Raw genomic sequence first — 17,619 nt, forward strand, 5'->3', positions numbered from 1 at the left:
AAGAGCTATGGTGAATCAAAAGCAAGTTGAGCTCCCAAGTAGCCTATATTATCTCCAGCCCATAGCAGCAAGAACGAAAGAGGAAATCATAGGGTCTCTGTTTTCTGCTTAAGCACAACAGAATTCATGTCATATGAGTGAGAACAGCATATCCAACCTTTTGGTTGCTTATTTTTAGGACCTTTCCAACAAGCTGGACTCTCTTGAACAAACAAAAGGCATTTAACCACATGAACAAACCACAATGATTCTCCAGTTTGACACGAATATCTATGCCTTGCAGTAGCATATCACCATTGAAAAGATCACCTTGTGATAATTGAAAGAGGGAAGTCCACAAGTTAGAAAATGAATTTTAACACTTCATATAATCAATGATAAACAACGGAAGAGGATATGAATGCCTCAATCATCCTCTTACTTTTTACATTAGTACTTCATAAAACATGAATGACAGGACATGCTTGTGAAGTATATTTATCTAGTGGTATACTGGAGATTTCCAATATGCTCAACGTCATGCACCTACAAAAATGGAGCACCTCAAAGAATTAAGGCTCAATAATTATTTTCGATCTGGTAAGCTGGCTTTTCTCAAAACTGCGGAGAAAACAAACAGTCATGGAACAAATATCTTCTTCATTTTTCCTGTCCCTCTGTAGGTGGCTCTTTATCGAATGATAAATCAAATATCTGATCGTAATTATCTACGAAATGGACTTCAAGACCTTCCTTTACATTGGGTGCAAGCTCATCAAAATCCCTTCTGTTGGCAGATGGGAAAATAATAACCTTAACATCGCTCCTCCTTGCAGCGATTGTCTTCTCCTTAACCTAGGTCCCAGTAAAAAAGAACACCGTTAGACAAAAAAGAATGACCTAGGCTACTGAGTGGCAATCAAAACAAAGTAAATGAAGAGTGCCAAGTAACCAACATATATTATGGCTCTACTACCATGACGGGGAAAAAAATAACCTTCAACTATATGTGTCACTAATGAAAAGACGGGCCATGGTTACAGACGACCAACAAGAGTAATTAAAAAGAGAAAACTTACTCCACCAATTGGTAGAATTCTTCCAGTCAAAGTTACTTCTCCAGTCATGGCAAGATCCTTCTTTACGGGCTTCCTCAAAGCCAACGACAACATCGAAGTAATCATGGTACAGCCAGCACTTGGCCCATCCTTTGGCGTCGCACCAGCTGGAACATGAAGATGGAGTTTGGAGGTAGAGAAGAAGGGGTTCTCCGGATCTTTCTGAAGAAGTATTGATCTGGCAACAGTATGTGCTATTTGGGCACTTTCTTTCATTACATCGCCAAGCTGACCTGTCAGATGCAATGCACCTTTTCCTTCTCCCTGTTCCACGACGGTGGTCTCAATATATAATGTAGAACCACCCATGGCAGTCCAAGCAAGGCCCATCACGACTCCCTCGGGCGTTTGATCATATATTCGCTCAGCATGGAAAACTGGCTTACCAACAAAATCAGACAGATTAGTTGCGTCAACAACTACCTTGTCTACTGTCTTACCGACATCTATTTCCTGAATAACATCAGCAGCTTCCTTTCCCTGGCAAAAAGAAGCACAAGATGACTAAAATTTCAATGATCAGTGGGAGATACTCATAAAACAGTAATCAAGTTAGAAAAGTAGAATGTTCACATACCTCCGAATCAAGAGGCTGCTCAGAAACAGATTGGCACTTATCTGAAGATGGCTCCACCACTGTGGAGTTAATTTCTGTGGAGGTTTCACAGGTCTGCTCTTGGGTTGCAGGTTCTTCAGATTGGATATTGGTAGCTTCATCTGTGGAAACTTCACTACTTTCTTCAGAAGGGGAATTTTTGGACACATCAGCCTGAACTTCCTGAATTGTGGCAACTGGTGATGGCTCATTTGACACACCTTGACGTACCAGTTGCAAAGCTATCTGCAAAACACAAGACAGATGGAAATTAGGGGTAGAACACTTTGAGCAAGACAAGAGGGGATCTCAAAAGTTACTAATGCATCCACATCACTGGGTTATATTTTATGCACCAGGGAAAGCAGAATCACATTTCAACTTTTCTTTTTCTCAAACAATTTCCATCAGTCTCAGATTCCCTAGTTATATGACCAATCAGTGAAGAGAGCAGGTTGCCACAGCATCTCTTCATTCTCTAGGTTCAGACCAATATAAGCAATTCAGATAGAAAAGCTTCCGCAAGAAATTTTTGATATTGGCTGGAAATCTGCATCCTAATATCAGAACCCAACTCTGATTTTTTTTTTTTAAAAAAAAAAAAAAAAACCAATCTCGACTGAAAGTCGGTCTTACAATTACCACCCAAATCTGAATTAAAAAAGACAGCTCTTTGGTAATAAACACATTGTTCCAGTGTCTTACCAAACTATCTCCCATCGTTTATTCTAAAACAGGATAATTTTTACAACTAGAAACTACTTAATTTTGGGGTATCCCTGGGGTCCTAGACAATGTATGGGAACTCCAATTTGTTGATCGTAAGTAGATCAATATGATAGACTTGCAGGCAGTTGGTTAGACAACTTTCAATGGCCCACATATCAGAAGCAACAAGGTAAAAATTATAAAATTCTTAAACCATCAACATGTGAAAACAGGCATAAGCTTACAACAGATGCCAGCAATAACCGCTAAGGATATAGCAGTATTCTGATGCACGGGCAGATTCTTGTTGAAGAGTTGGAGCAGGTATAAGACGAATTCAGGAAAACCTGAAACAGGGAAATAAGCCATACCTTACGGTAAATCTTTTCTATGTGCTTCTGTAGATTGCGCACACCTGCTTCACGGCAGTAATTTTCTATAAGTGCAAGAAGGGCAGCATCCGTTACTTCAACCTGGATTAGGAATGTAGTTGAAGCAAAGTCAATGAATTTGTCATGCACAATGATAGCCAAATCAAGATGATATTGATAGTGAAAACCAACTATTAAGCAGAAGGAGGCAAAAAGTGAGGCAAGAAACAAAGAAGGAAATAGTAGGCAAAGAGGGAGGGTGCCAACCATAAATTGGAAGCTAACCTGCTCAGGTTTCATGCCACATGCTTCCCTTGTTGCCTTCTCTAAATAATCTCGAGCTATATGCATCTTTTCATCAGTTATATAACCAGCAAGAGCAATAACTTCCATCCTATCTAGAAGAGGACTTGGGATCATCTCAATAACATTGGCCGTGCAAACAAAGAGAACCTACAGTACAAGCAAACAGTGGTTGAATGGTCAAATCTCACACAGAAATATCAATCAGTTTCCTTTAGCACTTTCGATTTTTCAAGAGTAAAAGCCATCCAAGCAACCGACAGCACTTTATCATGCTCCTGGTGCACAAAAATAGGCATAGAATAGACCGAAGTTCCATCGATCCACATTCATTAAAGCAGACAGCAGCTGTAATCAACTTGCTTGTGCATTGATTGCCTAAAATATATGCATGTACCATTGAACTACATTTGCATATACATGGATGTGGATGTGTATGTGTTATCTACATGAGATTCTCCACATTTTTTCCATTTTTCAAAAGAAGCATTGATTTAGTCAACCTACTAGTATTGCAGAGCAGTTAAGGTGGCTTGACAAATCGGTGACCTAGGATCGTAATTCTCCCATGCGCCAATGGTGTGGAAATCTGCTTCCAAAATTTGCTGCTTCAGTATGACAATCTCAAGGTAATGATGAACTCATAGTAGGCCATTTTGCATCCTATAATCATGCCCAGGTAATGCTCGAAGAGCCTTCTTATCTCCGTTTGGTCATACATCTGCTTCTAGAAAAACTACATACTTTTTATCTGTATAACTTATCTCTCCATCATGACACCAACAGTTCTTTTCGTCTTTAGCAAATCATCCCCTTAAAATACCCCAGGTTCTCAGCAACCTTGGTTTTCCAATATTTTCTAACCACGTATATCCAGAGGGCATTCTACAATCTGGTCTAAGTGGCATTACTGCAAGGCACGAGATTTATGTGATCGTTGCAATAAGAAATGCAGCAAAGAAAATTCCAAGCTTGCATAAACTCAAAATACTGTACCTCACCTTGGATAAGTCAATAGGAACATCAAGATAGTGATCAAGAAAATTTGCATTTTGCTCCGGATCAAGAAGCTCAAGCAATGCGCTTGCTGGATCCCCAGCATGACCCCTCCCTAGCTGTTTAAGGATTCACAATTTCATAGAAGAACCAAGGTCACCAATTAAACATGGGAACTCAATCTGACCATGCAGATGACAAGAAGAAACTAAAAGAACGAATTCCAAAAGAAAAAGTAAAGAAAGACATCAAAGCGAAAAAGGTAAAAAACCTTGTCAATTTCATCAATTAGAACAAGCGGATTAGCTGTTCCAACACTTTTCAAGCACTGCACCATTTTTCCTGGCATAGCCCCAACATATGTACGACGATGTCCCTGAAGAAATTATACCAAAGGTGAATACTCCATATACAGCAATGTTGTCAAAGCTTAGAGAATTAAAAAAGGAAATTACCTTAATTTCAGCAACATCAGCTAAGCCTCCCACAGAAAATCGGTAGAACTTCCGATTTAGTGCACGTGCAATTGAATGGCCTATGCTAGTCTTACCAACCCCAGGAGGTCCAGAAAGACATATGATTTTACCTGTATGACATGAACATGAAACCAATGGCCGGTTAGGGGATTCAGGTACTGTAATATTAAAAAGTAACAAAAAATGGGTGTTATTTAGGGTTACATGAACACAAGCACTGATGGAAGTACTCTAAAGTCAAATTGTGCAACTATCTAAACATTAAGGTCTCCATGAAACATAACATTAGATCTTTTTGTGCAAGTCAAACTTGAGATAGTTTAATAAACAAAGAAAGATAAATGATCGCAAGTATTGCCTAAGCTATCCAAGAAGCTCCTTTTGAAGGACAGGTAAAGAAAATCATTCTCTTTTTAATCGTCAATTTATCATTATTCATTACAAGTGTAACTGGTCTCAGAAGTCCGAGTGTAGAAAATGAAAATGGAGATTGACATTTCAAAGTTTCAGTTAGCAATTTACAGCAACTTTATAATTGACTTTAAAAATCACATCTGAGAATTCACTTGCAAAATTCAAACTTCTTCAAGCAACCTATAGAAGAAATATGTGAAAAAGTTGCTAGCATATTGATGTGCTTGTTAAAGTTAACAGGTCTAATTCTGCTCATATCAGTCAAAGTTTATTTATGCCCACCCTACTCTAAAATGTTTTAAAACTTAGTTTAATGTTTTAGCCCTTGTAAGTGAGGTCAGTCTTTTCTTAAATAAGGGTAGCCTTGTACTTACTGTTTTTAGTAGAGTATTAAGTTAGGTTTTGTCCCCTATTGCTGTAATCTTTTCTTTCCTTCAGAAGTAGAGTATGGCGTGAAGAACAGCTGGTGCTGATGTGCACTTGTGCAGAATGAAATAACATTGAATCTTCTTGTTTTCTATGTTTGGGTTTGTCGGTTTTAACATGAGATGGATATGCACTAGCTTCCAATAGTTATTATATGTTTCAGTAACATCCTTATCATATGTTGAATAACCGCCTCCCTAAGAGTTATTCAATGACATGAGATGGATATGCACTAGCTTCCAATAGTCATAGGAAAAACCAAAATATTAAGAAGATCCAGGTTACACATTCTAAAATCATTCTTCATTCATTATTTTCAGAAATGTTATCCACACAAGTTCAACATTTAAGATGTTAACACCCCAACTTAGGTCGAGTTTTGAAGATAAGACAGTCTGTATAGAACTTTCATGTTTTGAATAGATTTGGCACCATTCCATGTAACTTTTTAAAGAATACTCATGATCTAGTCTAGCAAATTCAAGTAAATTTCTTAGTTGTCAAAAACCAACTAGTTGAATGAGTGTCATCTACTGACTTGTGTTTCAACTTTCAACCCAGCAACAAGTTGGTCAGACTAGTCAATTAATTTAACCTAGAGATTCGTCAGTCAACTAATCCTTTACCTATAAATATATATGTGTACCCTTTGTGTAGATATATATGTTTCTGTATCCATTTCTGTATGATAGGGTATTTATTCATTTGTAGTGAATAGACTTGGACCAGGTTGAACTAGTCCCTATCAGTCTTCAGGGTCTTGAAGACTCTAATTTTGATAATTTAGCCAAATTTCATGCCAAGTAACACCAACACTATAAAGAACTTGTGAAATTTCATATCCAGATGACATCATGAACAAAGCATCAAAAAAAAAAAAATCGGGATGGATTCTAGATTATCATATGCAAATTTCAGCAATGGACTGTAAGCTTTAATCTAATGACCAAAAGAGGGACAAAAAGGAATGATCATGTGACATGCCTAAAAGAGAAAAGCATAACTAAAATAAGGTAAACCTAGTGTAGCAAAATTTGCACAATGAGATATAACAGTAAACCTTGTGAGGTCCCTCTGAGTTTTCCCACAGCAATAAACTCCAGTATTCTCTCCTTAACATCAGACAATCCATAATGATCCTCATCTAATATCTTCTGGGCGTGATGAACATCAAAATTTTCGTCACTGCATAACAATGACAATAGTATTAGTGAGAATTAAATTGCACCAATATAGCTCCACCTAAGCAAACAATTTTCTGAAAGGCATGTGAAAGTTGATTATCTGCAACCACAATATGTTCTGCACAGCAATGGTACATCTAAAATGGCTGACAAGAGGTAACTTGCTTTACAGAGATGGAAAATCAAAGCTTCCAAATATCGATACTGTATAGAAATACAGTCATAAGAAGAATAAAAATGTATGCTTTCTTTGAGAATTTGCTCCAATCCAAGAGATGGAAACATGTACTAGTCAAAAAAGGGAAAAAAGAGAGAGAGAAGTATGACCATATTCTGCGGAATGCTGAAAGCCCACAAATTAAGTTGTGACAGACTCTAGACAATGTTGAGCTGACATAAAATTCCAGTGAAAGTGCATTACCATAAGATAACCCACAATTCAACTAAGAATAAGCGCAATAAGTAAGATACTAGGTCTATTTCACCCACCATTCAACCTTAAAGGAGGTAAATATTTTTGACTTCAAACCCCAGAAGACAGAGACACTAGCACCCAACTACTTTTGGAATCAAAAATGTCTTCCATCTGTTTCTAGTAAGTAATAAATAGAATTCATTCCCTCACTACATTTATTTATACTGGACTTCCTGAACACCAAAATGCCACCTAGATCTACTTTTTATTAACAAAATAAAACTCCGACGATCTGCATTTGCATATAAGATCTGACTACAGGGAACATATATTGGGTCAGACAAATGCAGGAATCTAATGCTCATAAGTTCCTCATGCAGCAATGGGCAACTAGCAGCATGTTCAATGTTAGTGTGTGGGAGAGAGACAGAGACTTCCAAACAAAAGACATATAACAAATGCATGGAGAAAATATATTCCACAACTGCAATTGGATACATTTCATGTGCATGTTGAAAAACATTCCAACCCCTCACAAACATAACATCAACACATATTGCAGAAGTCTTGAGCATGGAAACAAAAAGTTGCCATAGACGAGTATCACAGCCAAAATACAGCACAGAATGTGTGAGTCAGAAATAGAAGCGCCATAGTGTCCAAGATATAAATACATGTACATGCACCTCCAGTTGTACATCAGAGCAAACAAGACTAACAAACACCAGGCATCCATCAGAATATGCATTTGCAGGAACCTTGCGACACAAATGAATTTTCTGCCAAGAAACTAACCTATAGTCTCCCCATGGCAATACAGTAAGCCAATCTAGATAATTACGGGTTACATTAAACTCGCTTGAGCTAGCTTCTAAAAGTTGCAACTTTGTGAGTTCCTCTTCAATAGCTTGAAAAACATGAGGAGGACACTTGTCCTTCTTTTGTTCAATTCTTTCCCTAAACTTTGCTGCAAAAGGTTAAGACAGGAAAGGAAAGGAAAGGGTGAATAAAAGGATTGAATGACAACATATCCCAGGAAAAAGAAACGTTAGCTAAGACAAACCAGAAAGTGCAGTCTTGTCATCTGTCTCCAAACCAAGCTCCTGTACCAAGAAACACATAGTCATATTTGTAACTGGGTGCATATGGAACAAGAACCAGAACATAGAATTACCATAGGCAACAACTGCATGTAGTTCCACAATTTTTGAAAATAACAATCTACTAATAAAAAAGAAATTAGTAATAAAATGCTCAAATTGATCATCTTAGTAAATTCATTGGCCAACAAAGGTAATGTTTCTAACCAAAGTAAAACTGTAAAACTAACAACTACAAGAACAAAGAAAAGTAACAAACGAACAATCAATGGAAACAAGAATTTGAAGAGAAAACAACCACTAGCATAGACTATACAAACACAACTGACCTTCTTTATTGCCTTCAGTTGCTCATTAAGAAGATAACGTCGCTGTTCACCGCTTATTTTTTCCTCGATTGCCTTGGCTATTGATTCCTAGAGAGCAGAATTTGAAAAATGAAAATTTGACATGCACCAAGCAAGAATGTTAAAGAGGAAACCATGCGAAATTTTTTGTTCACCTGTATTTTGCTTATCTCCATCTCCTTCTTTACAAGTTCTAATGTAAGACTCAGCCGTTTATATACCTAGGTTGGCACAAATAATACAGTTATAGCATATAAAGATAAAAACAAAGTGAACAGAATCTCAACAAGGGACAAGTGGAACCAGATACAACAGTATATACAATTAGAGAAACCCAACATCTAGTTTCGTCCAGTGTTCCATGCATTATTTCAAAAATCATATCTGACCACATGTATGCAGAATGTTTGAAAATATAGGAATGAGAAAAAAATCCAATATCTAAATCAGATTTTATGAGCCAAGAAAATTAAAACCATTAATCTTAAAACCTTATAAAATCCAATTTACATCCAGTGTTTTCATGGCTTTATTTTATTATACAGCTCTGGGCATATACCACATCCATCTATAAGTTGGATTTGTGAAAACCAACCTAGGAAACCTGGCTTGGAGGCCCCCAGACGGCAGATAAATATGGATGACACCATTGGTGGACTCCATATAGTTTCATACCTCATAAAGACGACAACTAAATGTTGAACAAGCAATCATGGATAACATTCATTTATCCCACGGTATTCATGTTTGGTGCAATTTTGTACAAACAGAAAAATCAAGCAATTTGATCGTAAACTTATTTTTAGAATTGCCTAAGAAGCAGAATACCAAATGCAGACCGAAAATTTCTTCCACTGAAAATATGTTCTCTAAGATTAACACATTAGCAACAGACTCACAAACTGAGCATACCAAAATCATGCTGTTTTTAGATATTTAGATTAAGTAGTTCAATGAACAGTTAACAAATTCAATTGGTAGAGAAACACTAACATATACTTTTGTAAAACCAGAAAGAAGGTAAAGAATCAAGAAAATTAGCTAAATAATATGATAAAAGCATCAAAAATTTTCTGCTGTGATTTTCTGACGTTAGTTGCTAAACCTCAGGTATAAGTGAATATGATACAATTGAAATATCATTTCCCACTCCGTGAACAACCAGTACAATAATATGATAAAAGTTTCTGCTGTGATTTTCTGACGTTAGTTGCTAAACCTCAGGTATAAGTGAATATGATACAATTGAAATATCATTTCCCACTCCGTGAAAAGCTAATAAAGCATCAAGTTTTTATCAAAAGACGCAATTCAGTTTAGGTCTTTTTAATAGTTTCAGACCAGCATGCAAGAACAACAAGCTTTTTTAAAAAGCACAAGATATAAACAGATTTTCTAACCATAAAAAGTTGCCTTACATCTAATTCTTCAAGCACTTGCTGGCACTGCAACTTGTTTGCACCAGAAAGAGCAGCACCAAAATCAGCCAACCTTGGATAATTAAATTCGCCAATATGCTGCACAGCACAAAAAAAGTAACTTCAGCAACTCCCAAACCTTACAAGAGAAACTTGCAAAAAGTTGAACATGTCCACAAGTCACAATCAATAGACACTTCAAACTTCCAAAGATAATTTTAATAAAATATAACTACATAGAGCAAACAATGAAAACGTTGTCAACCACAGAAGCTGGAAGTATCTCCATTTTCTGCCCAAGGTGGCAATTTAGCATATCAAGTTCATATATATTGTATCCCATATCTTCATCTCTTTTTATCAATGTGGGTCAGGGCTCATAGCCATGGATGGGGCAAAGAACACTCAACAAAGCCACTGCTCGCTGCCGACGTGTTCTTTTCTTGGTGATTAAATTGTGGCTACGGTGGGTTTAGCTGATCAATATGTATGGCTGTCACCAGCTTAGGCCATTAAATGAATTTCAGGAATCACTTTACAGACTTTTGGAGATTTAAACAGTACATGATTCTGCAGAGATCTTTTGGTGCCCTCAGCATAGCCCCTACTCCAGTTCTCTCATTTTCAGTATATCTTGCAGATTTCAGTATATCCTTATTCTGCAGGTTAAGATTCACCAAGAAATTATATTGCCTAGATGAACACAAAAACTGTTTTCCGTGTGAAACTCTGAACAATGACTAAAAAATGAAGCTGGAGTACAAAAGTTAATAACCTTCAGCTCTTGTATATTACTCCAAGTTTGTTGAAATTACCAAAATGGCTTGCAGGAAGGACAAGCAAAGCAAGTTAAACATTAAATGATCATCAATTCATAAAATAGTTATCCACCTGAGTGTAAGGTTGAACATGGTCTTTCCAGAGAGAACCTGTCTTGAGAATATCACGCAATGTTGCAATGACTTCGAATGAAGTTGCTTTTATGACATCATCATCCTTATTGTATGGTTTTTCCTGCACAAATTAGCAAGTTGACACCTTATAATCATGAAAACTGTAATTCACTAATGGCATCTTCATAGTACAGTAGAACAACTACAAGCGTCTAAAGCACCAGACTTTGAAAAGAAAAACTTGAGGACATTCAAAAAATTATTGAACATTATGACAAATTTGAACAGCATATTTTTTTGTTTAAAATGATTGATAATCAGAAATTGCCACTTGCCCAGTCAATGACCAGTTGACCATAAAAAACTAGATCTCTGAAACATGCAACAAAGGATTATTTTAGTTCACAATGTACACAAAGTACAAACTTCTTGTGTTGAATGCACTGGATGCTACCAAACAACATTGTCTCGTTTTCTTGGAGTCCTTTTACTTTGGCTGAAGAGTTTAATGAACAAATCAATAGTTAAAATAAAATGCATCACTAGATCAAATAGGTGGCTTTCACAAACATGCATGGAGTCATTTCCTCTTATTTTAAAAATATACCATAAGCATGTCTCAAACTTGCAACCAAAACAAGTCCTCTTTCCTGACAATTTTTCGTATTGTGTTCCAAACCACAAAGACAACTAGACAAGCTATGAGCAGCTCAATATGTAGGGAAAACTCTCTTCATAATGTGCTTAGCTACTCATGAACAGTTATAGCAGTTGATTAGGTGGTTACTTAAGTTCACTTAAGGCATTCTAGGATCCAAGCTAGAGTCAGTTTTAAAGCGCAAGAAAGGCAAACAGCTGGTCAAATGAGAAAGTAATGAGTCAAATTTGTACTTGGAAAGTTTATTATATGGGCTTCAACTTGAAGACTTTCTGAACCTTACATGTACAATGAAATTGGAATAATATATCAAGACAGTGACATTTGACATATTGCATTTCCTTACAAGATATGTTGGATTTTTGGTGAGCATCATGATAACATCACAACAATCTCAAACTGTTAGAATACCGTGTAATACGGAACCCGGGTCCGGATATGGACCCGGTACCCATGGCGCGGGAACCGAGGACGGGCTCGGTTCCCTAGCCGGGCCTCTCTTCCTCCCTCTTTTATTCTAATCACTTATTGTAATTGTTGATTAAGTGAATTAAGATTTCTCTCTCCTATGGTTGCGGTTTTGCCCCTATGTTAGAGCTTCCCCGTGGTTTTTCACCTCGTTCCGAGGTTTTCCACGTAAATCCTGTGTTTGTTTTCCTTTCTCTTCTTCCGCTGCGTGTTTCTACACAAACTATTGCTGATAATAGATAAGATATAAAATAGAACATGGAAATACATGACAAACAAAGGATATTTATACACATTAAACAACAAGATGAGAAACAGTCCCGTGAGACCTGGGAACTGATGAAGGAACTTGATGAAGCAATATCTCTACCATCAAGTTGAAAATGTCAATTAGATGCAATTGGAATAATTGGCTGACTGGTTGTCAAAATCAGTGCATAGCAAACTTGATGCATTGGTATAATGGCCAGTTTTAGGAGTTTATGTGTGATCGTGTCATTGTGTGGGCAAAAGATACGATGAACCTCGTCCGACAAAGGGGTAAAGAGTCCCGTGAGACCTGGGGACTGCTCAAGGATGTGGATGAAGCAACGTTCGCTCCATCAAGTTAAAATTGTCAATTAGTTGCATTTGAAATAAATGGCTGACTAACAGACACAACCAATGCATGGCCAACTTGATGCATTGGTATAATGGTTAGTTTTAGGACTTTATGTGTGATCGTCTCATTGTGTGGGCAAAAGATGCGATGAACCTCGTCCAACAAAGGGGTAAACAGTCCCATGAGACCTGGGGACTGCTTAAGGATGTGGATGAAGCAACGTTCGCTCCATCAAGTTAAAATTGTCAATTAGTTGCATTTGAAATAATTGGCTGACTGAAAGACACAACCATTGCATGGCCAACTTGATGCATTGGTATAATGGCCTTTTTTATGATGTTATGTTTGATCTTCACGTTATGGGCGCAAAAGATGCGATGAACCCTGTTCAACAAGATGGGAAACAGTCCCGTGAGACCTGGGAACTGATGAAGGAACTTGATGAAGCAATATCTCTACCATCTAGTTAAAAATGTCAATTAGATGCAATTTGGAAAATTGGCTGACTGGTTGTCAAAATCAATGCATAGCCAACTTGATGCATTGGTATAATGGTCAGTTTTAGGAGTTTATGTGTGATCGTCTCATTGTGTGGGCAAAAGATACGATGAACCTCGTTCGACAAAGGGGTAAAGAGTCCCGTGAGACCTGGGGACTGCTCAAGGATGTGGATGAAGCAACGTTCGCTCCATCAAGTTAAAATTGTCAATTAGTTGCATTTGAAATAAATGGCTGACTAACAGACACAACCAATGCATGGCCAACTTGATGCATTGGTATAATGGTTAGTTTTAGGACTTTATGTGTGATCGTCTCATTGTGTGGGCCAAAGATACGATGAACCTCGTCCGACAAAGTGGTAAAGAGTTCCATGAGACCTGGGGACTGCGAAAGGATGTGGATGTAGCAACGTTCGCGCCATCAAGTTAAAATTGTCAATTAGTTGCATTTGAAATAATTGGCTGACTGAAAGACACAACCAATGCATGGCCAACTTGATGCATTGTTATAATGGCCAGTTTTATGATGTTATGTATGATCTTCACATTATGGGCTCAAAAGATGCGATGAACCCTATTCAACAAGATGGGAAACAGTCCCGTGAGACCTGGGAACTGATGAAGGAACTTGATGAAGCAATATCTCTACCATCAAGTTGAAAATGTCAATTAGATGCAATTGGGAAAATTGACTGACTGGTTGTCAAAATCAATGCATAGCCAACTTGATGCATTGGTATAATTGTCAGTTTTAGGAGTGTATGTGTGATCGTCTCATTGTGTGGGCAAAAGATACGATGAACCTCGTCCGACAAAGGGGTTAAGAGTCCCGTGAGACCTGGGGACTGCTCAAGGATGTGGATGAAGCAACGTTCGCTCCGTCAAGTTAAAATTGTCAATTAGTTGCGTTTGAAATAAATGGCTGACTAACAGACACAACCAATGCATGGCCAACTTGATGCATTGGTATAATGGTTAGTTTTAAGACTTTATGTGTGATTGTCTCATTGTGTGGGCAAAAGATACGATGAACCTCGTCCAACAATGGGGTAAACACTTCCGTGAGACCAAGGGACTGTTCAAGGATGTGGACGACGCAACGTTCGCTCCATCAAGTTAAAATTGTCATTTAGTTGCATTTGAAATAAATGGCTGACTGAAAGACACAACCAATGCTCCCAAGTTTTGTTTTGCCTTAGAGTTTCTAGCTCTTTGTTCACAGCCTTCCTCCAATTAAGATCACCTTAATCCTAATGAAAGGACTTGGGCTCTTGAATGCTATCAAGATTTCTAGTAAACTTGGCAGGGTAGTCAGAAATTTGATTGTACGACACATACTTGCTGATTGGGTAGGTTTCATAATCAACTAGGCGTGAAGGAGCTCGCCTAATCCTTTTTGATCTTCTGATAAGTGTTGGCTTGTTCTCTACATCTTCAGTAGTTGTTGCAAGTTCATGATCATTTGTGAGGCACTCATTCTCAGCATGAGTTTCATTAGTAGCTTCATGTGCATCAGCCACAGACTTATTTTTAATGCATATTGAGTTTCAATCATTTTATAAAAGGTTTAAAAGTGAGAGAGCACTTCAGACTTATTTTTCATAAAATAGACCCATGTAGACTCAGAAAAATCATCAATAAACAACACATAGTAACAAAATCTATCCATAGAATCAATAGGCGTAGGGCCCCAAACATAAGAGTGTATCAAATCAAATGGTGTTTGGCTAATGGAATCAAATAAAGTAAATTTAGGTCTAGCCATTCTAGCAAATTTGCACATTCCACACTCTCTACAATTGAAGCACAGATTAGGAAATAAGTAATCTAAAACTCTAGAAGATGGATGACCCATTCTTTGATGAATTTTGTGCAGGCATGTCTATCTTGTGACACCAAAGGCACCTTGGGCACCAGCCTTGACATGGTATATTTGCATGTTTTCCCACATATGAGGATGCATGAACATGTCCACCCAGGCCACCTATCAGACTTCATAAACATGCATCTAAAATACAAGACCAGGTAATCAAAATCTGAAGAACAATCCCCAGCCAATAGAATAGAGAATGTCTATGAATATAACATGCCTTTATATGGTCTACTTTGACAGTAAGTGGATCCTCATCAACCTGCAGCCAAATAAAACTGATAATAAATTATCACCTTAAAAAATGGAGTGTGTAGTAGAAGGTCTTTTCATGTACTAATTTTATTGACAAACCATTTCAGTTATCTTCAGCCGTCGATGACCCAAAAGCACCACTTGCTCTCCTTGTATGTTGGTAATCTGTTTAAGAAGCACAAGTTAAAATTGAAAAAAAAAATTATTAGAAGTCCTCTAGCCAGAATGGATGATGGGTTTCAACTTTCCACTAAGAAATAATCAAATATGACATAGCATCAACTATGTGCTACATAGGAAAAACTATTTTGAGACTTTTCTGGCCTTTCCAAATGATAGATACCTGTGCTAGAGTACCAACTTCATGGAGACGTTTAAACAACTCTTTTCCCTTCAAGTCATATATACTTTTTTCAGTCTCAGAACTCGTCACAAGGCTTGGATCAGTTCCAGGCTCATCTTTTACAAGAAAAGCACCAGCATATCGTACTGATCTCTTGTAGTTTTCCACCAAAGCTGCTAATAGTTTTGGATCCTGCGGAAATCCATAAATTTTCACTGAGGCTTCATTTAACAAAAACGAAGAAATCATTTGTACTTGTGTCTAAGATAAATGACCGTAAAAGCAAAACTAATTCGTTCCATTCAATAGAGTTGTTAGATAAATCTCAAAGTTATGTGATATATGGCAGGATAGGACAAACAAGTTTGAAGGAAAAATATATGTTTCAACATCAGAGTATTTATGAATAAAGCAAATAACAAACCATTCACTTTAGAAAATCAAAAAGAGTCAATTTCAAGTAAACATCCAAACCAGAATATAATGGAAGCCCCATCAAAATTTGTATCAGAAAGATTGCCTACGATACCTTCACATATATTGGCATGTAAAATCCAGGAAACAACGGCCTATGTGCTAAGGGCAACGCCAAAACCTGCCATGAAAAGACAAGTGACATTGAGATCTTTTATACCTATTGAATGACAGATATTTTATACCTACTGAATGACCAGATAACAAAAAAACGCATAAGCAACAGCAAACGTCGAACTAAAAAATGCCACACAGGAAAAAAAATATTACATAATGCAGACTTGGCAAGAAAGCGTGCTGGAATGGGCACAAAGCCCTTCATGAACAAGAGAACACGCAAGCACACAAAAGCGCAAATAAGGCAGGCTTTGTGTTACATGACACTGTGCTACAGCGAACAGGATTACATACAGTTCAGACACCAAGATGACCAAATCCAATCCCTCTACATATCGAAGCCTCAATTCAAACCACACATTTACCCAATGAATCCTTCTACGTAGACAAATACCAGTTCAAGTCTAAAATTTATATAGGTTCAATCCCTCTGTATCAGAGATGCCTACTTCAAATCCCATATGTCAACAAATCCAATCCATTTACACAAAGAAAAACCCAATTCAATCCTGAACTTTCCCAAATTCAACCTCTCCACCTAAACAACCCAAATTTATCTATCCCTTCCTTTCATACACACAAGATAGAGGGCAGGACGGCCAAAGGCAAACTTTCCAACTACATCAACGATAGACGAGAACCAACTAACCGTCAAGTAGTCCTCTGGCTTTGGATTAGTGGGCACCATTGCAGTCGACGACTTCGAGGCCGCTTCCTCGGCGCCCTCGGCCACCGGTTCCGCCTTCGCCTCGGCCGTCTCCGACCCCTCGTTAGCATCAGAACAGAATGCCCTCACTCTAGAAGCAGGAGTTACGCCATTGTTGCCTCTCAGAGCTCCCAAAACCCTAAATAAAGAACGTTGGCCCTGTCCAACATTGCTCGTATGAAGGGAAAGGCCGGAAGGGAGCCTCTGCAGACGTCCCCGCAAAGAAGGGGCAGCTAGAATCTTCAACATCGCCAATGGCTGCTGGGTTGTGGACGCCAGGGAGTGAAAAACAATACTACCCACATACAAAAAAATCAAAAACTCCGACTTTGACAAGCTGGGGCGGGTGGCAAACTTGACTGTGATCCCAAAAACGGGATTCAGAGGAAATGGGGAGCTTAAGAAACCTTGAACGTGGGTTCTCAAGGAATCTGCTAATTTTCTTTATAGTAACGAACATCGGCCAACCATAAAGATGACGAATTTCCTGTTGCTTGCTCAATTGGAAATGCAGGAACTATGTTTTTTTTGGAGAGATTCAGAATTAGCAGAGAATGTAGAGAGAGAATGAGAGTCTGGGACTCTGGAGTTCCAAAAACTGCCATCTCTCTCTTAAACCCTACCAAAAAAGCCTTCCCATATTTGTGATATTTGACTGTCCGGATCCTTCTTTGTCAACGAGCTCGCACAAACGGATCGGATGTGATCGTCCAGTCGATCCGAAAACTCCGGCCCGTTCAAGATATCAAACTCACGCCGAATAACCCAATTCAGGATCCAAGTCCAATAAGGCTTGGAGCATGTAAGAGAGCAAATCCGAATCCGATGGTACCACAAACCTCTAACTTAGTTTATGATGTGTACGAATTGATCCTTTGATTGGC

The 17,619-nt window shown here is 38.0% G+C and overlaps 1 protein-coding gene across 1 annotated transcript; it reads right to left on the reverse strand.

Moving 5' to 3' along the window:
• Positions 1-341: 341 nt before the first annotated feature.
• On the reverse strand, positions 342-17,350 carry LOC116254827 (lon protease homolog, mitochondrial-like). Its single transcript, XM_031630429.1, has 20 exons — positions 16,679-17,350; positions 15,968-16,033; positions 15,439-15,630; positions 15,195-15,260; positions 15,061-15,102; positions 10,742-10,864; positions 9,851-9,949; positions 8,588-8,653; positions 8,415-8,501; positions 8,049-8,088; positions 7,781-7,952; positions 6,447-6,571; positions 4,526-4,656; positions 4,342-4,446; positions 4,076-4,189; positions 3,057-3,224; positions 2,772-2,873; positions 1,675-1,938; positions 1,059-1,577; positions 342-834 (listed from the first exon to the last, which is right to left on the reverse strand). Exons 1-20 carry the CDS (start codon positions 16,982-16,984, stop codon positions 640-642), a joined length of 2,982 nt encoding a protein of 993 aa, XP_031486289.1. The 5' UTR covers positions 16,985-17,350; the 3' UTR covers positions 342-639.
• Between the last annotated feature and the right edge of the window lie 269 nt (positions 17,351-17,619).

The sequence above is a fragment of the Nymphaea colorata genome, chromosome 5, assembly GCF_008831285.2.
Source record: "Nymphaea colorata isolate Beijing-Zhang1983 chromosome 5, ASM883128v2, whole genome shotgun sequence".
In the NCBI taxonomy this organism is placed as follows: Eukaryota; Viridiplantae; Streptophyta; class Magnoliopsida; order Nymphaeales; family Nymphaeaceae; genus Nymphaea; species Nymphaea colorata.